General features: G+C 38.6%; 1 protein-coding gene across 2 annotated transcripts in view; it reads right to left on the reverse strand.

The window, feature by feature from the left end:
- The window catches only part of smg1 (SMG1 nonsense mediated mRNA decay associated PI3K related kinase), a 45,035-nt gene that overhangs the window by 16,731 nt on the left and 5,543 nt on the right, over nt 1–22,761 (reverse strand). The window contains exons 6-36 of one of the 2 annotated variants that reach the window (XM_079605400.1): nt 22,225–22,438; nt 22,016–22,141; nt 21,859–21,931; nt 21,681–21,778; nt 21,427–21,600; nt 21,039–21,260; nt 20,783–20,884; nt 20,433–20,702; nt 20,118–20,248; nt 11,900–12,061; nt 11,238–11,356; nt 11,019–11,106; nt 10,806–10,907; nt 10,530–10,670; nt 10,084–10,283; nt 9,131–9,327; nt 8,864–9,025; nt 8,399–8,553; nt 8,158–8,294; nt 7,267–7,468; nt 7,057–7,166; nt 4,866–5,010; nt 4,621–4,777; nt 4,403–4,523; nt 3,550–3,795; nt 3,185–3,454; nt 2,734–2,878; nt 2,491–2,629; nt 1,926–2,147; nt 1,661–1,841; nt 1,395–1,556 (exon numbers count right to left, since the gene is read on the reverse strand). In XM_079605400.1, coding sequence (XP_079461526.1) covers nt 1,395–1,556; nt 1,661–1,841; nt 1,926–2,147; nt 2,491–2,629; nt 2,734–2,878; nt 3,185–3,454; nt 3,550–3,795; nt 4,403–4,523; nt 4,621–4,777; nt 4,866–5,010; nt 7,057–7,166; nt 7,267–7,468; nt 8,158–8,294; nt 8,399–8,553; nt 8,864–9,025; nt 9,131–9,327; nt 10,084–10,283; nt 10,530–10,670; nt 10,806–10,907; nt 11,019–11,106; nt 11,238–11,356; nt 11,900–12,061; nt 20,118–20,248; nt 20,433–20,702; nt 20,783–20,884; nt 21,039–21,260; nt 21,427–21,600; nt 21,681–21,778; nt 21,859–21,931; nt 22,016–22,141; nt 22,225–22,438 — 4,973 coding nt within the window. Of the gene's footprint in view, nt 1–1,394; nt 1,557–1,660; nt 1,842–1,925; nt 2,148–2,490; nt 2,630–2,733; nt 2,879–3,184; nt 3,455–3,549; nt 3,796–4,402; nt 4,524–4,620; nt 4,778–4,865; nt 5,011–7,056; nt 7,167–7,266; nt 7,469–8,157; nt 8,295–8,398; nt 8,554–8,863; nt 9,026–9,130; nt 9,328–10,083; nt 10,284–10,529; nt 10,674–10,805; nt 10,908–11,018; nt 11,107–11,237; nt 11,357–11,899; nt 12,062–20,117; nt 20,249–20,432; nt 20,703–20,782; nt 20,885–21,038; nt 21,261–21,426; nt 21,601–21,680; nt 21,779–21,858; nt 21,932–22,015; nt 22,142–22,224; nt 22,439–22,761 lie in introns of both variants that reach the window. The other variant, XM_079605399.1, reaches the window with a different exon arrangement.

The raw sequence follows: 22,761 nt of genomic DNA on the forward strand, positions 1-22,761 counted from the left end.
GCTAATATAAATTAGGGTGTTATAAACAAGTGAATCTTGTTAAAAAGTTTCATGCAGTGGCTGTGCTTGAGCATTCCTGATCATCAACCCAGTGAGTGCTCAGCAGCAACATGAAAACTTTTTTTACGAGACAAATGGTGAGCAAATACAACAGAGAATTAAATTCGGCGCTTTTATTTCCAACATGCACTCACTCATGTCGGTTTTATTTAATTAATGTCAAGTTACGTCTTTATTGAGACAGGACACGACGGATTAGGCTACGTGACTGAGTTTTTTTTAAGAGCCGCCAAGCTTCATAAATAAACTACATATCCGGCATTGGTCTAAAATCTCATGTTAAATAAAGTTGAATAATTAAAGCAAAACAAGTAGTAGGCTAACATATAGCCTACTTTACCTGTGCTGTGCACCCAGTAGTCTCGTCTCTCCTCAGACGCGGTGCTGCAATGGCGGAATTCTCAAAACGGCCACAAGACGGCACCGTTTATTGTGAATCCGATATTACAAAACCAATACCCGATTATGTGAAAATGCTTAAATATCTGGAAAAATATCAGTAAACCGATATATTGGTAAATCTCTAGTGGAAAGTAACTAATTACAAATACTTTCGTTACAGTACTTTTTTATTTTTAATAAAAAATAAGGCAAATATTTTTTTTTTTTCTAAATCTACTTTGAGTATAAATAAATTGTGGTACTTTTACTTGAGTGGAATAAAAAGAATTCAACTTCACTACAGTTATTTTTCACCAAAAGTACAAAGTACTTTGACAAAGGTGCCGACGGAGCAACAGGGTGAGCTGACATTTGACAGACACTTTTCAAACTATAGCGCTTCAGCCAATAACAGGCAGGTCTGAAGCGCTTCAGCCAATAACAGGCAGGTCTGAAGCGCTTCAGCCAATAACAGGCAGGTCTGAAGCGCATCGGTCAATAACAGACAGGTCTGAAGCGCATCAGCATCTAATTTGAGCAGTCGTTGAAAGTCTATCAGTCCAGTTTTTGCCGATTGAGAATGTTGAATCTGTGTCAAGCAATCGGCGAGAGAGGTCATTCTGATTGGTTGTTCAGCTTAAACCAATGCACAAAAAGAAAAACTAAAGTGATGAAAGCAAGCAAATGACAGTGTCAAAAGGGCACACACAAAAGGCTCTCCTAATTTCACATCATCTCACCTGAGCATTCCAATATCCAAATATTTTCATAACGACATGGCTGATATTGCTGGTCTCCGAGTATTCATGTCTGTACCAGAAGACTATTCCCAGACAATCACAATATTCACATGGAAAAGTGCTTGGAGGAACATTTTGTTCCCCATGGAGACATATGGTGGACAAATAGCCCAAGGGAATCAGGATGCCCCTGCCTGGAAGTACAGTACGTACCTGCCGCCTGAGCCTCTCCGCCGAGAGATATAGATCCCACAATGGCAGGGTAGAGAATGAGGTGGGGCGAATCTTGGGCCACTCTGCAAAGCAGGCTGCAGATGCTCTGTCGGATGTAGGCCTCAGGGTGATTTAATCTGGAGAATAACTGAGGTATGATACCTAGCGAGAAAACAGACAGCTTAATCCATCTGATGCTAGTATAAAAATCTACATGATGTATAAAGGAAGGCGTTTATTACTGTATTGAATATCCATATTCTTACCTCTCCAAGGTGCAGTGGGGGTGGATGCCAGGCCGTGCTCAAGACCCTCTCTCAATTCCCCAGCATGCTTTACCAGCAAGCGCAGCAGACGGAGGGTTGCCATGACAATGACGTCATCACTGCTCTGTTTGCTGCTCAGGTTGTTCAGGAGCAGCTTAGGATCGTCTTCATCTATGGGCACCTGATGACGCCAAGAAATTTGTGATCAATTTCTGGTTTAGAAATTTGTCCAATCACTGCATAAATATTGGAGGAATCCTCGGACCTGTCCAGCGTTGAGTTTGAGGAAGGTGAAGTATGCCCTGCATGAGACCCGGTACAGGCTGAAGATTCGATCAACCACTCTCCTCCACACTCCGATCAGCCCGTCAGTCACAGTTTCCTCTACCTCAGACAGCCACGGACAACCACTCAACAGCTGTCGGCCGATCACATCTACCATGTCGTCCTCCTCATCCTCTTCATTCTGCAAGGCCATGTCTTCATCCTGCAGGCACACAACACATGAATACACAAAGCCAGTGTGCTTTCCAAAGCAGCACAAATGTTTTAAACGATGAAAATAATAGGAAATGTTTCTTGAGCAGCAAATCATCATTTCAGAATGATTTCTGAAGGATCATGTGACACTGAAGACTGGAGTAATGATGCTGAAAATTCTAATTACATTTTAAAATATATTACATTAGAAAACAGTCATTCTGAAAGGTATTGCGTTTAAATACATTTATATTTTAAAATAAGACTTTGTATTTCCATAGTGTGTAGTGTTACCACAGTTTGACTACCACTGATTTAGACTAATTTGTACAAACTGTGAACTCCATAACCTGAATTCCTGCTGGGCGACACATGGCTTGACCCAAAATGCCGAAAATTGTTTCCTTGTCTTCATCACTGGTGCCTGCTGGGAGTAACTCCTCTATTTCTTTCTTCTCTCCAAGGAGCAGAGGAACCCCCTCTCCTTGACTATGAACAAACACAATAATAATTTTTTTTTTTTTTTAAATCAGTATGAGCACATCCATTTTTTTCTATCCACTAATATTAACACTTTTCATAGTTAAAAATACCTGGCATTGTCCACAACCTTCCTGCCCCATCTGTATGCCCAGCTGGCTAGAGCTGCCCATGATTTCGCAACTTCAGGAGCCTGAGTAGTTGACAACTGGTACAGCTGCCCAAGGACAAAGTCTGGCTCCCCAACACCAACACTGACTGTAGACAAAACAAACAAACCTTTGTGATCATGAAAGAGAAACAACACCAATTAAATACTACTACACACCAACAGTCACACTGTAAATAACAATGCTATCATCATATTTGTCCTTAACCATTCATGACCCAAATAAAACAGCCTTATTATTGTTTTATCTTGGTTAGGGGTGGAACGGATCGCAGTTGATCCGTGATCCGTACGGGTCAGGCCACACGGTTCGGCACACATGCGATTCGCGGATTAACTGCAAAGCTTAACCATCATAGAGTGAAAGTTTATAATTTGGATGTGTTTTGTCTTACCTGTAGTCTCAGTAGTAATGTGTGGCATTCCCTGGTCTTCCAGTGGCAGCTCCAACAGGCCAGAGATGCTTTTGGAGAGAGCTGTGAGGCTAGTAGAGCCAGAGTTCCTCTTCACCACCATTTTAAGTTGTGGAGTCAGATCTTTCCAGTCAGCCAAAAGCCATTTGCACAGAGTGAGCACAGAGCGACATGCCGCACGCTCGCACTTACCAGAGTGACAGTACGAAAGTGCATAGGAGCTCAGCATTTCCATAGCTGATACGGACTGACCTAAACGGGGAACGGGAAGAGTTTAAACATTCAGACTGAAATACACCACAACCAAGTAAACTGGCCCAAATCAGATGCAACTCAAAAACACTTACCAGCAGCAAACAGAACTTTAGCCTTCTCGATCTCCAACTCTGGTCCCCACTTCTCACCAACAGTGCCTTCTAGTGACAGCTGCCTGAAGCTTTGCACAAGGTCCTGACCTTCTAAGTCGTCCACTGATGGCTTGCTGCACAGGCTCAGCAGACGAGTGGCCAGGGCGATATTTCCTTGCTTACGAGCAAATTTCACCGCAGTCAAACAAAGTTCCATCAGATGAGAGTCCACTGGAGCAGAGGAACCTGAAAGGAATCATTGAAGAGTTAAAGGCAACCACTTCACCACTGGCAAAATGGGTTTTCAATAAAACGTGGCTGCCTATTCAGTAAAAATCAATTTTCTTTTTAAATCAGTGCTACCTGACTAGAGCAGTGGTTCTCTAAACTTTTTTTTTTTTTTTATCCAAATGTCAGTGATGCTTTGGATGAACAATATATAAAAGCGCCAATATATAACAGCTTTTGACTTTTGGTTTCCAGTAAAGGATCCAGCGCATTGTAGGCAGTGGCTAAAGGCTCAAATATGAAGAGAATGCCGCAACGAACAATCTGGAAAAAATTGTGTTTGTGATTATCCTGTTTGAAATTGACTACAAACAGTCTTTTAGGCTAAACGGAGAGGGAAAAAACTAAAAAACTGCCGTTCTGCCCAACCACCGAAGCAAAACACCTTCACATACAGGTAAGAAACTGTCGGCATAGTGTTCCATTTTTACCATAATACTGTTTAAAGAGTAGATATAATATGATACAATTTTAAGTGATAAACCCACTTTTACAATAACTGTTACGCTTAAACGAGACTTCAAATTCATAAATCATACTTATACATAAGAGATGGAGAGCTTACCTTTGAGTTTTTGGAAGAGCTGCCGCTGGAAAGTGGTGTATCGGAGAGCATGCAGCCATGGCTGAACATCCTGCTGCTTGCAGGTGGTCAAAGCTTCACTAAAGAGTGGAATAAGACAGTCCTACAGAAAGAAAACAAAGAACAGGGATTTTTTAAAAGGGAAATTAGCAAGTGATAATGTATTTGCAAATTGCTTAAGTTGTGGCGGCGGCTCAAACCTCGGGGTGCTGGTTACAGAGGGAGTTCTCTAGAGAGTTGGCACAGTGCAGCTGCAGAGTGCTGAGGGTAGGCAAGGAGTCAGACAGGGTGAGAGTGGAGAGACGCAGCGGACCCAGAGAGATGCGACCCGTCTGCTTCAGGTACTTCACCAGGGTGCTGAAAATGAATACCAAAGAGTAGAACTGCCATCATCAATTAACACTCAAAACTTGTAGGAAAATTTACTGTAGAAATATGTACTTACTCAGAAGACGCAAGAACCTTCTGGTCCTGTTCGTGATTGGTTGCGGTGATGGTTCCCACAGCACTTCTGAGGAGCTGTACCTCAATGGCCTTCTGGAGTTCTGATGGGTCTGGACTCAACACAGCAGGAAGAAGCCTCTTCAAGTCTGTCAAAACAAAAGACCATTAATTCATAGCTAAATAATTCCTATTCATGAAGCGGATCATAAAAATTGATTGCACATGTTCTGACCAATGGAAAACAAATGGATCAAGATTAAAAGGATTTTATGAAGATCCTCCTTACAAACAGCAATTTCTAGTGGGAAAAAATGATAACAACAAAAATTACCAACAGATTTTTTTTTATTGCCATGTCTTTTCCCAAAAATGTCTTGGTTTTCCATGACTGTGGATAGTGAATTAAACCGCTTGTTAAAAAGCTGCAACTTGATTATACAAAATTAGTCAATTGCAGGCCGATCTCGAATCTGCCTTTTCTGTCAAAGATACTAGAAAAAGCAGTATCCTCACAACCATGTTCCTTTCTAGAAAGAAATGATATCTGCGAGGATTTTCAGTCCGGATTTAGACCGTACCATAGTACAGAGACAGCTCTCGTTAGAGTCACAAATGATTTGCTCTTATCATCCGATCGTGGTTGTATCTCTCTATTGGTGTTACTCGATCTTAGTGCTGCATTTGACAAAGAATATTGTGGTCAATAAATAGACTCGAACATTATGTTGGCATTAGTGGAATTGCACTAGCACGGTTTAAATCCTACTTATCTGATTTCGGTTATCAGTTTGTAGCAGTAAATGAAGAGATGTCTTATCGATCACAAGTTCAGTATGGCATACCACAAGGCTCAGTACTAGGACCACTGCTGTTCACTCTGTACATGCTACCATTAGGAGATATCATTAGTAAACATGGAATTAGCTTTCACTGTTATGCAGACGATACTCAGCTGTATATTTCTTTAAAACCTAACGAAACCTACCAATTCACAAAATTAACGGAATGCATAGCCGATTAAAAAAATTGGATGACTAGTAATTTCCTACTTCTAAATTCTGAAAAAAACTTTCCAAATTATTGGAAAAAAAATCATCCTCACGTAAATGAAAAAAAAAAAAAAAAGCTTTTTTTGGCAGCAAACACTTAAGATGGGTTTGGTGCACATAGTACCCCATGTGTAAAATGAAATACTTTGCTCTATCTTTAATGCCGTGGGCCTAATTTTCTACCAGAGGTCCTGGATATCTTGTTCAGATACATGGCATCATGGATTGGATCAAATACCAACAGATAAAAAAAATCTAACAGACTGTGCTAGAAAATCTTATAACGGCCATGTTTGGATCTTCCAACAGGACAGTGATCCAAAAACAAATATCAAAATCAAAACAAAAATGGGTCACTGAGCACAAAACCAAGATCTGCAATGGCCATCCCAGTCCCTGGCCTGAACCCTATAGAAAATGAGTGGGCTGAACTGAAGAGAAGAAGCACCAACATGGATCTGGGAATCTGAAAGATCTGGAGAGATTCTGAATGGAGGAATGGTCTCTGATCTCTTGTCAGGTGTTCTCCAAACAGGCATTATAGGACAGAGCTGTTTGTCTTGGGAAAAGGAGGTTGCAAAAATATTTAATAAAAGGGGGCAAATAATTGTTCCCAACATGTTTTGGAGAAAAACATTTATTTCATAATGTGATTTCCCCCCACTTTCAATTATTTTACTTCAAAGATGGCTGTAAAAAATAAATCTGCATTGTTAATCCTTTTGATGATATATTTAAAATATTGCAAAAATCTAACCTTTCATTGATCATATTTACCAAGGGGGCAAATAATTCTGACCAGCACTGTATATTCAAATGCGCATAACTATAGAATTAATTATTAATGTGCACGTGAGTGCCATCAGCGTTTCTCACAGGTTCGCGTTTAAAGTCTGTGTAGAGAGAACGGTGTCGTCTTAGCGGCCTCTAATTTAATAACTAATGATCGTTGCGACGGAAGTGAATCAATCCAAACTAACTTTAGCTGGAAAATATCTTTATTCAAGAACCACTATAAAGCCAAAACAATCTCTGTTACCTTAAATTATCCGTTTATAACTGTAAAGCCGCTTTGAAATAATCTACATTGTTAAAAGCGCTATATAAATGAAGATGACTTGACAGTATAAGCTGTGTTCTTACCAATCTTGTCTTTAGTTGTAGAGTTGAGAAGGCCATAATCCTCCCCGGGGAGCAGCTCCAGTTGGGCACGACACCCTGCAAAATCCCCCTCCTCAAACCTGCTCAGAGCTCTAGAGGACAGACAGACCAAAACAATCATTTAAATGAACAACTCGCATACCCAAAGTCAGGAGAAGTTAATTCAGAGTCAAGAGTTCTGCTGCTTCACACCTGATATAGTTAAAGTCTGTCTTGAGATTGACACTGGAACTGCTGTTGTTCTTTTTGAGGTTCATCATGCTGGCCTGCCACTCCTGCACGGACTCCCAGTCGCTCAAGGCAACGTAACACGCACAGGCCTTATTAGCCAGGAAGTTCAGCACCTCTGGAGAACACTCACTGGACTTTAACAACACAGTTTTTCTTCCCTCTCCTATTAAAACAGCCAGGACAGATACAATCAGAAACATCTTAAAATAGATAAGGGGTCAACAACTTCAGATATCAATGAAGATTAGGGATGCGAATCTTTTGGAATCTCCTGATTCGATTCCTGATTCAATATAGTAAAAATACATTGTACAAAAATACATTTCTAGAAGTTTGTTTCACATCTTTCATTTCTGGATGATAGCGATTCATTTTTATAACCTTATTATATGTATTCATTCATACGGCTCATTCATTTAGAAACAAAGCAAGTCATCATTGGCTCATTGAATCGTTCAAAATAAACAAGAATCGGCACACTGCCACTTCTGCTGCCAAAGATGTATTAAAATAAACAACGTTTCTTAACAACAAAGGGTCTTCATCGGGCCCTTGGGGGAGCATCAAATTCAAAATAAACAAGTGGCAGTGTGCCGATTCTTGTTTATTTTGAATTTGATGCTTCATTTGATCATGCACCTGCCAGAAGTTTTTTAGATGTGCGCACAATTTCTTTTTTGAATTAATTGAAACGTTATATTCAAAAACATAATTCATTAACGAAACACTGCTTCTTGGAGATGTGCAATGGTTCAACTTAAATCGGTAGAAGATATAATTGCGATTCATATGTGAATAAATTCCCTCCAACCCCTATTAATTTAACTTATGTGATGCGTGTAAACTCCTTACCACTGGTGGTGTGTTTAGGGCTGGAGGTGTTGGTGCCAGTGAGTTTTAACAGGGAGCGATCAAAGCCTTTAATGGAGCAGTCCATCCCTGTGACTGCACACAGCTGTTCTTGGTACTCTAATGCTGCCTTTTCAAACCTTGGGAACAAAGCAACATCAACATTTGATGAGAACAGAGCAACTAGACAAATTTGTATGGTAAAAACTGGGTTAATTATTTTTTTAGAAGACAAAACACTTACTTTCCCTCTGCTTGCAGTGCCACTGAGCCCAGCCAGCCCAGACTCTTGCCAGTGTTGGCCAGACTCCAGGCTGCCAGACCTTGTATGGCCTCAGGGCATCTCAGCTCACACAACGCCTCCACCAACATGGTGACTGGCACCTCCATTTCTGGACCCTACAGGACAAAACACAGAGCAAAGACTATGAAGTAAGGCTTTTGGTTATTACAATTCAAAATGTCAAGAGCCAGTGGCTTACAATGATTGACACCTCAAGAAGGAGCAGTGTTGGGAAGACATAGGATAACAGTTTAAAATCTGAGACCATCAACGTTTCAGTCATATATTTGCAAAATTTTAAATGTATTACGTGTGAAGGACAATGAAACATCTAAAAGTTAACTTAAGATTGTATTTAATTCATATTTTTATTTGTTCAGTTTTTTTGTTGTACCCTCTGTTGAACATCACTGGTTTAAGTCTTACCTGTGCACTGCTGTTCTTGATCTCAGTGAGCAGGTCAAAGCCATGACGGACCGTGACTGCTGGCTGACCTGAGAGAAGGCCCACTCTCATCAGTGCCAAACGAATTCTGGTAAGCCAGTCCTGGCACGTCTGTCTGTTTGTGTAGAAAAACGTTCTGATGCCCTAAATAAGGAGAGCGAGAAAAAATTTAACAAATAAAAACATGAAATAAGCTAGAACTCCACAGTGTTAACATCAAGGCTAGCTGTCTATATACAGAAGACAGACCTTTGGTGGTGCAGTGAGAGCACTAGCGCAGCCTTCATAAGCATTGTACATGAGTTTCTCCAGGTTCTCTAGGAACTGCAGAAGTAGAGCCAGGCGGAGCTGATTGGTGTGGTGACCCTCATCACTCTCTCCTCCACTCCAGTGACTCAACTCCTGCTCTGTGTTCAGACTATGAGCCGCCAGGCTGCGGATCATACCTACACCAGCACAGGGGACAAAATGTTGATGCTCACACATGACACAACACAATTTATAAGTTTAAGGTCAGTAAGATTTTAAATAAATTATTACTTTTTATTTCAGCAAGGACAATAAATTATAAGTGACAGTTAAGTCATTTACAAAGGTTACCAAAAATTATATTTTAAATAAATGCTGTTCTTTTGAACTTTCTATTCATAAATTTAATCCTAAAAAATGTGTCATGGTACACAAATATATTAGGCAGCACAACCGTTTTCAACATTGATAATAAATGTTTCCTGGGCATATTAAAATGATTTCTGAAGAATCATGAGACACTGAAGACTGGAGTAATGATGCTAAATACCCAGCTTTGCCATCACAGGAATAAATTACATTAAGATAAAACATTAATTTTCAATTACTGAACTTTGATCAAATAAATGCAGCCTAATGATGCTGTGCACTCATAACCCAAAAGAAAAAGAAATCAAGTATCAGGTCACAAACTACTAAGTTACCCATAATGTATTCCAGATTTAATACTTTATAATCATTTTTTAAAAATGTTTGGGGAGACTGGTCATTACACAATTGCAATTAAAATCACATGGAATTGAGGGACGGGCACGGTCTTCAAAACATACAGTCAGATTCAGATTTTGAATGACATATGGTGAGTGAATAGTGTCAGAATTTCAACAAGATTGACTATTCCTTTAATCCGAAAACCATTCCAAGATTTATTGGAAAAGCGACAGTTCACTAACCCTCTATGGTCTGGAAAGTATCCTGGGCTCGTCCCAGAGGGGTACGGAGTTTAGAGAGAACAGTGAACTGAGCTGCCTCCCACACCGCCCACTGCCACAGCACTGCTTCAGTCTTCAGCAGGGCACGAGGCACCATGGCAGAGTCTTTCTTCTCCAGCCGCTGACAGCTGTGGTACAGTCTCTCCAACCAGGGCTCCTTTCTGCAAATTAAAGGATGAATAGGCCTACTTTTTAAACAATTCAGAATAAGACAACTCCCAGCACCTGCACAAACTGATTTTATTTTAGCTGTGAATCATCTTACAGGGTTTAATAAGTTCCAATAACAAATATAAAATGTATTCAAATGAACAAACATGTACCCATGTGTTCTCAAAAAGGTGAGAATGAAGAAATGAAATCATGCCACCAGTGGCTGTGCGCTGACATCCTGACTGCCTACTCACCCTCCACGGTGGACCGTTCCATACAGAATAAACCCAATGAGGTCAGAGAAGTCCTGTGGGTGGAATGTGTTGCTAGGCACTTTGCTCATGTGTCGGCGGATGGCCAAAGAAATCTCCTTAATCTCAGAGTGACTACGGGCACTGCTGGGAGACAAGCTGACAATTACCATCATATCAACTACAGCTGGAGATAAAACTACAAGGTAGGTTTTTATTTATCCTCCCCCAGGTTTCTATTGTGTGGATTAGATGCAGATGAAAAGAAGTCTGGCGAACCTCAAGGCGATGTGCATGGGAACAGATCGAAGCAATTTCCCAAAGGCCTGCCGGAGTCGGACTGCTGAGTGGACAAGCTGCACTCGGCACACGTCCACACACCTGCACAGAAAGAGGCGACAGAACCAGTGCTGATCAGACAAGAGCAGAGGGAAAAGTTGCAGCACTAATGAGTGTTCCTGCAGGAAGACAGTGCCGAGAATGTGTGATTACCTCTGGGAAAGCTCTGTGGTCAAGGAAGACGACAGAACCTGGAGACTGTTACATGCCTGAAGACATATGCTGGGGTCTTCATTCAAGGCTACACAGAGGAATAGCAACATGTAAATGTACATTCACTTGGTCACCAGATTATTCTTTTCTTAAACCATTATTTGTTTACCCCCCCCCCGTGAACTCAATGAAAAAATAATAATAGGTATATTAACTCACAATTTGCCAGTAACCCTTTGCAGAATTTGAGGAAGGATGGGAGTGAGAACAGAGGGGAATAAGTTTCAGATTTCTTCATCATCAAAGACACCTCTAAAGACCAGGTGAGTAACAGCCGCCTAAAAATGGGTGGTAAAAAAAGACAAATAATCATTATGGTCTTATGGTAATACAAGGAAATTGTATGGTCCAAAACCATACTCAAAATCTGTGATTACAAATCTAATTAAAGTTTTAAGGAATCAGAAAAACATCATAATACAGAGTAAAATGAATACAAAACACGCTAGCTAAAAGAGATTAAAGGATGATACATCCCAAATACAAAGAAATCTTTCAACTTGTGTAAAGGTTTTCACTGAAATTATGATTTAAAACAAAATTAAGAGAACGATTTTTTTTAAATTGAATTTGAATATTGAAAACACTTCTGCTTAGCATTTTTGGACCCCACTGTATATTCTTACATTTTCTAACAATTCTAAACTAAAATACTAAACTGTTGCCATATGCAGACAAGGAATTTAATTTTCTTTTTAAAATAATTAAAATGAAAAGGAAAGGAGCAATTCACTGTAAAAATTATTATAACAGCTGTGAGAGCCAGTGGTTCAGATAAATTAATCACAAGGCTCATTATAGCCAGGCAGTGTGCTCTGTACCTCGCCTCAGGGTTGAGATGATCCTTACTGAGCAGCATACCCAGCAAATTAAGGAGTGTACTGAAATGCCTTTTGGTTGCCGTGGTAACTGTGCTGATGACGGCACCGTCAAAAAGGGATGGAGACGAGGAGCTCAGGCTGCTTGAGATGAAGTGATCATGTCTTGGGAGAAATATAGAGAGAAAGGGAGCAGTCTATCAGTAATCACGCCTGCAGTGACAGTTCTTTGAAAGTGTTATGTACACTTACAATCTATGATGCACCCATGTAACATTGTATAGATCATGAAACCACACTGCCACTTGCTAAACACTTTTTGCTTTTTGACCAGTAAATTTGTTAAGGTTTTTTAAAAAATATTTTCAATTCAGAATGATTTACTAGTGAACTGACTTGTGATGCATGGTTAAGAGTATTTATATAATAAAATAATTACAAAAAAAAAAAAGGTTAGGAATCGAAAATCGATCCCCGATCTGGAATCAGATACTTGTAATAAAATACAATTTTCGATTCTGCTTATCGATTCTTGTGCACATTTTAACTAGCGCTTCTCCGATGGCACATTTTGACTGCATTCAGTGTCTATTTTGTGCACACAAAGTTGATAAGCTTCAACAGTTAAACATGTCAGCTGTGTGGACACTAGCTCTGGAATGACCATATTAATTTCCAGATTTTAAGATGTAATGATATGGTTTCTTAAATCAAAAATCTTTTAGTCTGTGCTGTTTTCTGTTGATGCGCAGCATGAACATTACTAAACATTTGTAGAGAGCCATCCATTCAATAATTGCAAAGACTTCAATAAATGGCATAAAACAGCTTGTTGGCTATGCAATGTCAATTAAACGATAATTCCGGTATTTAACACCTTGAGTCTATATTGTAGTTTGTTTTGGATGAACAAGAGTGGTGGACAACATTTTTTTGACAATGGTTCCTCTCTCGAGTTTTTGACTATAAAAGAATTGGCCATGGACCCATTTAACATTGGAGTCAATAGCCATGTCCGAAAATGTCATTAAAACAACCTTTAACATTAGTTTTCAAAACTGTGCAACTCACCGAGTGATTAGTGATGTTAGTTGATGTTCCAGAAACAAAAAGTGTTGCGAAATACAGTTTCTGTCGTGTTTTATTCCTCATTTTGTAAAATCCCATTGAATTCTGTTGAAGGACTGAGTGCTTGTTAATATAAATGCGCTACCGGAAACGGAAAGGGGGCTGTTTACATTTGGTCGATGTAGTCTTTTTGCTCGCTTCCGTTTCTCATAAGGCTAGCTTTTTAGGAACTTTACCGCAGTTTTTGACCGCACAAATTCTAACCATATTGAAAGACGTGACCACTGACCAGTGCAATATGAAGTTGAACTCGACTGTGACCGTGAGTGTCCCGCGAGACATAAACATCGGTTATCGCCATCAAGTGGTCGGGAGTGTGCTAACCATAGACGACAAATATAATATCTATGGTGCTAACGCTTCAGATTCAAATATTGAGCGGAAGTTACACGGTTGTGAAGTGTCTGAAAAAATAGTTCCACTATAGCAGGGAACTACACTGCGACCAAAATGGTCGCATATGCGACCTTTTGAAATGCCATTGCGACCCTAATTTTTAATGGGTCGCAAATGTATCACTGATTATTTTTGTTCCTACCTTATGTTTTAGGCAATATGCTATGATTTACTATGAGCATTTATTAAAACAGAAATGTGTATTTTAAGAATACGTTTTATAACGTGCTCTGAGCATTCAACACAAAGTAAAGTAATCGGGTTGATGTGCGCGTTTATGTCACACGTTTCCCGCATAACCATTCTCCTCTATTGGCTCTTTATTTGTTTTAAACGGCAGACGTAATATTAATCCGTCTCTGGTCATGATTTGGAGACATTGAGCATTGAACCGTTTTGCCGTGCTGCTTATATTTATCACGCAGTAAAAATGCCCCTCCCCGCGGCCAAAACCAGTCGTCTGTGGATGAGAATCCAAAACAATTAGTGGGACGTTGTCCTGCTTCACTTCACAGGCGCTGAGTGAAATTAGAATTTTAGAATGACGGGACACTCATTTATATGACACTTTATTCAACAGGAAGAACAGCTCGTTCCGCGCGTCATACGTCATTGTACGCGCAGTCCTTTCAGTTTCGGTTTTCAATCCGATCAAGTGTTGACATGTTCTCTCGATCGCATTACAAAAGGAATAAACCACCCCTTTCAATCCGATCGAAAATGCATTCGGATCGAGCTCAATCCGATCGATTAAGGTGTTTACATGAAGATGTTTTTAGTCCGATTGAGCCTTCAATCCGATTATAAGTGTCCATGTAAATTGAAGCTTCACAATATGACAGTATGAAGCACGCGAAATGTATAGACATGTACATATCCCGTGACGCAGCAGCACTCCCTACTGCATTTCGGCGTCAAGCAAACCGAGCAAGTGAGGAATCTGAATTGATAATTAGGCTAAGTTCAACGTAGCTTATAATATAGCCTTATTTGTGGCTTATTATATTTCACTTAATTGTGAAGTAGACATGCATTTTTGCATTATCTTTAATACTGAATAGTCAATAGCTGCTGAAAATCTATTATTATTTTATGGATTATATTTATTTTATTTTAAGAGTTCAGGAGTCTGCCCATCTGTGGCAACCATAGCATGTTGAAATCCAAAAGAAATTAATTTAGCACATTGTGTACTGTATTTTCTACTGCAGTAAATCTATCCCAACCAATGTTAAAGAAAACAAGGCGGCATGTGGTTTAAAAGATGGAAAGTAAAATAAAAAGCACATCTGTATGCAATACAGTTTCATTATTGTTCATTATTATCCAGAGCGGCTTACTATAAATAATTTGTGCGACCAAATCATGTTTTGCGCCAATAACTGAAAAAGTTAGTAGCGCAAGTGCCACCAGTGGAAAAGGTTAGTGTAGTTCCCTGACTATAGCAAAATAAACGGATTGGAATCATATATTGTGACGATATATTGTTTATAATAATCAACGAACACCACTAACCACTCGGTGAGTTTAACAGTTTTGTAAACGAACATTATTGGCTGTTTTAATGACCTTTTCGGACATGCCCATTGACTCCAATGTTAAATGGGTCCATGGCCAATTCTATTAGTCAGAAACTCGAGAGAGGAACCATTGTCAAAAAAATGTTGTCCACCACTCTTGTTCATCCAAAACAAACTACAATATAGACTCAAGGTGTTAAATACCAGAATTATCCTTTAACGTTACATTTACCTCAAGAAATCTATTCAATGTTCAACAACTAAAGAAGAGCATTTTGCTAAATATATGCACTATTACATATTCATTATATTTTTTAGGGATGTACCGAAATTTCAGCTGCTGAAAAGAGAATAGAGGCAGAAAATATAAGCCGAAAATATGCCGCCCCACCCCTCCGTGTTCAGCAATCAGGTTTCACTCTGGCTCAGCATGTTTTGTGACTTTGCGAGCGGCTGTGCTACCGAAGTCACAAAACATGCTTTTCGAAGCGTGTTCCGCTGTGTGTGCGCTGTGCTCTCTACTCCGTGTTCGCAGCACGTTCTGCTCAATGTTCCGCTGCAACCTCCGTGTGTGTGTTGCACCCTCTGCTCAGTCGCTCACGGCCTAAAAGCATGTACCATGCTCAAAGTCCGCTAAAAAACGTGCCGACATGAAATTTCTCTGGATTTCTGTTTGCAATAGCCCTACTGTGCTGTAACATGGTGTGTGTATAGTCATGCTGGGCAGTGCTGGTAAAATGACGCTACCCTCTTGATCACTGATCAGCTCCCTGCTATCTGCTCACATGCTCTGATAATAAAAGCTTTAAAAAGGACTACTTTATATATAAACTGATTCTGCTGCATAGAACTGTATCAAGAATAATATATTGATATTTAATATAGGCCTATTTTTTGTCCAATTTTTGTGTTACTTGAAATAAAAGCGTGGTTGTTTTATTGGCTTGGATTTGTTTAATTCAGAGTAATTCAATTATTGAATTTAATTAATTAATTTAATAATAATACAATTATACAAAAAAAACTAAAATAAGAAATCACTTTTTTTTTTTTTTTTTCATTTCCCCTTTTTGGGAAATAACCTGTCTCTATTTTTTTAGGCTGGTTACAGAGTCTGGAGCAGTTTTGGGTGGCAGATTTGGCCTTCTCAACCACACTGTTGGGTCAGTTTTTGGAAGATATGGAGGCATATGCTGAGGAGGTAAAGTAAACTTTTCAATTGATTTCCCATTGTCCCTTAATTATGAGATGTCTGATGTTCTAATACTCTTTTCTTCATAGGATTTGAGTCATGTTGTATCTGGAGAATCAGGAGACGAGGACATTGTGACATTTTGGCCAAGTGCATCCAAAATTTTGAGTTTCAGCGCAGAATTTTCATTTCGGTGCATCCATAATATTTGTACTTACATTAAATAGTGATGACATCACTTACAGGTTATGTTTGAATAAATCAAAATCACAAAAACAAGTTATTACAGCTTATTGCCATTTCAATTTTAATATTTCACCAACAAACTGGAGTAGAACCAATTCTGTAATATAAAATTTTATATAAAAACTGCCTTATGTGCAATTTAAATGTTTGTACAACTCAGTTTTGTTGTTTAGACTTATTTAATAATAGATCATTTATTTTCAGTTTTCAGCCAAGTGCCACCTAAATTTGTTTAGGTCCAGAAACTTAATTTCGGTGCAACCCTAGTACCAGGATTATTAGGCTGCTGTCACTTTATGCTAATAAAAGAAAAACTAAAGAAAATATCACTGATCTTAACTTTTGTAACTTTAATAAGAATGTATCTGTATTTTATATATAAAAGGAAATCTATGCAGTGTTATTTTACATTTGATTACAATTTCTGTACCTCAACTTTGTTCAGTTGTATTTATTTGTGCTATTGCCAATTTGTTATTTTATTTCTGGTAACTTATCTTTAATAATGTTTGAAATTTATATTAGATAGTCCCGTTGTTTTTGCAGTGGTATTTTTGTTAAAACCATAGGAAATGTTAAGTATTCTTTAGACTGCTAATATTTGTTCTTGGAAATCAGCTGCAACAAAAGTCACGGAATAAAAGTTTGATATAAATGTTAGACAATGTTTTTACCATACAGAATTCAAAAAGCAGAAACGTAATCGCTAAAATTCAAATGATAACCAACCCTTAAGGCGAGACACGGCAGGCAAAAACATAGTTGTTTTTTTTCACGGGTCAATTTTGAGATTTTGGGCTATTTGTCTTCAATAACATGTCTTCTTTCAGACTTGTAGTGAAAAAAAGTCCAAAATACACATTTAGGTCTTTATTTTACTACACTTTGTTTATTTGCGTCTGTAGATTTCTCTGAAATTCAACAAAAGTTGGCGTTCTAAATCAACGCGCTGCTCCGCGATCTCGGTGTTCTTCCTTTAATCACGCACACGTCTGAAAAGCTCTCTCTCTTCTGTACAATGCTGTCGGATCCAAATATGGTCATTTCCTTTTAATCAGCAACCAATCGTGAAAGTACAATGGGCATTTAACTGTAAAAGCGAAATCTCATTGGCTGATGTCAATTTCTGACAACGTGATTCGTTCAGATGCATCTCGTGACGCGCTCTGACATATAGATGTGTGTTTTTGACTGTTTTTCTGCTCAGTTGAAGGCCATAAATGCTGTGTTTATAACAGGGTATCTGCACATTTTTTAAAGTCAAATTTAAGGCTTTTTAAGACCTTTTTAAGACCTGAAGAAATCAAAATTAATACCGTACATTAGGGGTTTGCAATATTAACAAAAATATATCTCGATATTTTCAAAGTTTTGTTGATAATAATTAGATGATATTTTACTGATTTTGTACTGGTACCATGGCTGGTTTAGGCCTGTTGTTGACAGCAGACTCGCAAAGATATTCATATTTAACATATTCTATCTATGCAGTGGTCAGTTCACAGTAGTGACTGAAATAAAAAAAATTAAGGGGCAATATTTGCCGCCTTAAAATGATTTCCAGGGGCATTTTTACCTAAATATGGAAATTATTTCTAAACGTATTTAGAGGTATGCATCACCTTTTATGTCAAATTCTAACATTCAAATTAAATTCTATTAGAATAAGACCGTACCACTGTCAAATTAAATTAAATTAAAAACCATCCTTGCAGTGCAGAGGTGACACAGAAGCGGCATCCGAACTGTCATTACTATATTTACACTTAATTTGCAATTGCATAAATAAAGCTATTCAATATTTAAATATGAAATTATTTATAATTTTAACATTTTAATTAAAGGGTACTTTAAATATGCAACTAAACCCGCCAGTAGGTGGCAGTAAGTCACTGTCTTAATAAGCGAGTTGTTGGAGTTTTATTCAACCGATTTGTTCAAACGGCCGATTCATTCATTGAATCAAATGATTCGTTCAAAACGCGGATTTCAGTTTTTAAAAAAAAGAATCGCTGTCTGTTGGACTACAGTTTCATTATGAAATTCTCGTCTGCGAAATAAAGGGGGAAACAAACAATATTGCCATTATAAAAAGTAACACACAATGTTAACTTTATTGTTAATTTAACTGTTGTATAAAATAAATAGCACATTTGCAATTGTGCACAGGAAAACGTGATATTCTAATATAACAACATGATTTAAATATAATAAGACAAAAACTCATTTGGGGACATATCTATTCTGCACTGACACATCACGCAGTGAAAGCAAGCATGAGAGACAAACGTGATGTCAGCTCGAACTCACAGTGCCTCGTACGTAGTTTAAACAATGATTACAATATCATCATAGTTCATAGACAATTCTAAGCTCAAAGAATGAACTTACTTGAACTGACATTTACTCGTTCTCTTATCCTCTCCTCTCTCGCGTGCAGGAGACAGACGCAGGCTAATACGCTGCCGTAAATGACGCGAATTGTCACGTGAACAAGCAAATCCACAAAGATAGATTAATAATAAAAATAATACGTACGCTAATTAGATAGTTTTCATTTGGAAAGCATTTAGATACGTCGTCAAAGTGTCATCTAAAATTTAAGACCTTTCATAGGTAAAAATAAGACTTTTCATAAGTAAAAATAAGACTTTAAGACTTTTTAAGGCCTTAAATTTTAAATATCGAATTTAAGACCTTTTAAGGATCCGCGGGGACCCTGTATAAGTTTTGATGTGATTTAGGTGGTTTGTAATGTTGTTGCTAATGAATTAATAAGATATTGTGTCAGTAAATAGTTGTTTCCACTAAAAAAGTATGATTTTTTACATTACAAATCTTTAAATGCCTTTTTCTCAAAATGAGTTTGTCATTCTCCAGTATAAACACATCAGCCTATGAAGCACCGATGTACACCAAATTTTCCAGTTATAAACTTAGCAGTATTCTGAAGATATGTTCAGAGGGATTTGTTAATAAATCATTCCTGGCCTGATTTATGTGACATTTTAATCCAAAATATATGTCGAAAATCGATTTTTTTAAGGCTATGGACAGTATATTTTGATTTCCTAGGTAATGAAAGCATATATCCTGAAATCCCTCTGAACATCTTTTTGTATCTTGTGTGTAAACAAAATGAAAAAAGAATTTTGCACCTGGCTTTATCATATGTTCAGATCTATCTACCGAAAATATATGCAAAAGTGTGCATATTTAATGAGATAATGCAGAATTTGCATAATTAAACATACAAATTTCAAAAACTTGTAATACATTTTTTTATGAACTTGTGTAAGTAATCAACTGAGGAAGTTTCATGGTGATATCTATTATTTTAAAATTGTACCCTATTCACCTGTAGTGTCTCGCCTTAAAGAAACGTTATAAATACATTTCCAATCAAGAGTTTGGGGTCTTTTTTTATTAAAGACTTATGCTTATTTTAAGCATTTATTTGATTTAAATAAATACAGTAAGAAAAGTAATAGTCAAATATTGCAAAGAACATCATGGAAATCATTTGCAGCATTATAAAAGTCTTTGCGATCAATTTTATGCATTATTGCTGAATTAAATTTGATTTCTTTAATAAAAAAAAATATTACTGACCCCAAAAAAGCAGTGTATAATTATATTATATAATAACAATAATATGTATAGTCATGATTTTTCCGGTCTGGAAACCATGACTCTGGAAACACTGTACATTTTTAGTAAGTAAAAGTTGCATTGTTACCTGGTGCAGTGAGAGTAGAGAGTGTAAAGCACTGCATACTGGACAGCAGGGTGATGAAACGCCAAATCAGAGTGAACTACAACCAGATTCTGACTGAGCAGGGCAAACACAGTAGGGGACAAAGCCCACATCTGTAACACACATAAAAGATAAGTGCCATTAGGACTTTTACACATTTGCTTGTATGGCTGCAAGAAAACTGCTTTCACAGAACTGATAATAATAGTGTCAAAGTTACAGACAGCATCTCAAAACAGAACTGATAATAATGGACTGTTTAAGAATTGGAGAAAAACTGTTTGAATTCATGCTGACCCCGATGAGGGAGTTCTTGGTGTTGCCAATGGTGGTGAGAGCACTGAGGTTGAAGATGAGGATAAACTCAGCTCTCTCTGGGCTGAACTGCAGCTGGCTGAAAGCAGGATGTTGTATGTGAGGACAGGCGGCAGACAAACTCAGAGGGCTCAGCAAACTGTTCAGCGCACAGCCCATCTCGCCCAGGACCAGTTTATATGCTGCCTCCAGGATAGGGATGTTTTTCAGGCTCAGAACAGCATGATACACTCCGTGGGCTGCTGCCATCACCTGTGACACAAAATCCATTTAAAATGCTTTAACTCAATGCAGTTTGACGAATTTATACAACCGTATACAACTGATCCTACCTCTCTCTCTCGGTGGAAGCGCAGCTCTAATAGTTGAGAATTTGGGGCCAACAACTTTTCCACAAAAGCAGCTGGGAGTTTGGTGTTTATCTGGTCAACAATCTACAACCACCCAAACAAAAATTGATTAAATGTGCGATCATTTTAAAAATCACAGGAAACCAACTGTAGAGAGGCCAAAGTGTGACCTGTGAACAATATTTACATGAAGCCCATCAATTCTATTGATTATTGGATTAATCGAGTCAAGTCCTACCAGTGTAAGCAGCGTGAGGACGGACATGCTGTATTCTGGTCCGCAGCACTGGCAGCTGTCCAGCTGGTCTAGGCCATAAGTGATTACAGCATCAATCAGCAGGCTGCCCAAGTCCACGCTCACCAGCAGGACAGACACACACTCGTTCCCTGCTGTCACCACCGCCTCTGAGAAGTACACCTGCTTGGCTGTGGTGACACACGCCAAAACACGGTTCAAAACCTGTGAGCGAGAAAACAATTTACGTCAGATCAGTAAAGGATTGTGCGTGTACTCTCAACATGCTAAAAAGAGTTTATTTACAAATGACAGCAATTTATCTTAGATGATCTATGTATTGCAGTAACGCAGATAATTGAAACTGAGTTAATGCGCATTGAACACTAACATCAGTGACATATGCTTCTGTGATAGGAGGCCCTCGGATGGGGTTGAATCGTTCACCAATACTGTGCACAACAGTGCTAAAAACTCTCAACAGGGCTGCCAGTTTTGGAAGGGATACTGTGGGAGGGGGAATGTCCTCGTCTCCTGATTCTCCAGATACAACATGACTCAAATCCTATGAAGAAAAGAGTATTAGAACATCAGACATCTCATAATTAAGGGACAATGGGAAATCAATTAAAAAGTTTCCTTTACCTCAGCATATGCCTCCATATCTTCCAAAAACTGACCCAACAGTGTGGTTGAGAAGGCCAAATCTGCCACCCAAAACTGCTCCAGACTCTGTAACCAGCCTAGAAAGATAGATTGAGACAGGTTAGACAGGTTATTTCCCATAAAGGGGAAATGAAACTAAATATAAAAGAAATCTTACCAGACACTTGTTGAGTAAGAGACTGCTTCTGTGTGTGATCTATATGCCAACCTACTAGGATATCCACTGTGTCCTGGAAAACAAAAACAGCCGTTCATTTACAAATTTGTTGCTTTCATATTTTTGCACTAAAGTTAAGACTGCCTGTCCTTCTTACTCTGAAGTTGGTGCTGAATATGTGTGGATAACAACGGGCCACCAGCAAAATACACTTCACACTTTGGCACAACAATTCCGGTGTGTCCAAGTTCTCCAAGATAGACTGAAGGCTGCTCATCACCAGCTGAATGACAAAACGGTAAAACTTTTCAGTCACAGAAATTGATTTTAAGTGTAATAGAAGAGAAAAATAAGCTGAATAAATACCTGCATTACAGCTGAAAAAGCCGCCTTCTCCCCTGCTGCTTCAAGTGCTTTGTACACTGCCACCAGGTACAGCAGCTTCACCTCATCCTTTGTGGACACACTGAGCTTGAGGAACATCCACTTGAAGATTCTCTCGGCTTCATAACTGAGGGCGCCACAGAGCAATCCCAGACAGCACGCAGCCTCTTGCCTGAGCTCCTGCAGGAGCTTACTACTATAAGGCCAAACAGAAACGCACATAATCTTGTGATAAGGTATTGTAGGGGTTTATTTTTCAATACTGACTAGCTGACTGTTCATTATATTGCAACACCCCAAGTTTAAATTATTTTATTATGTGCCAAACCCAGTGCAAGAGATTGGCTGCTAGGGACAGTAGCCAAATATACATTTTATCGGTCAGTTTACAAAAATATCAGACAGCAGAATGAAGTGATGAAAGAAGAGAAATGAGAATCAAGTATGTCCTGAAGTAATGGCCAGCTAAAAGCTTTATGACTAGGATTCAGCATGGTGTTCATAACACTTCATGAACAA

The sequence above is a fragment of the Phoxinus phoxinus genome (assembly GCF_949152265.1).
Source record: "Phoxinus phoxinus genome assembly, chromosome: 1".
Lineage (NCBI taxonomy): Eukaryota > Metazoa > Chordata > Actinopteri > Cypriniformes > Leuciscidae > Phoxinus > Phoxinus phoxinus.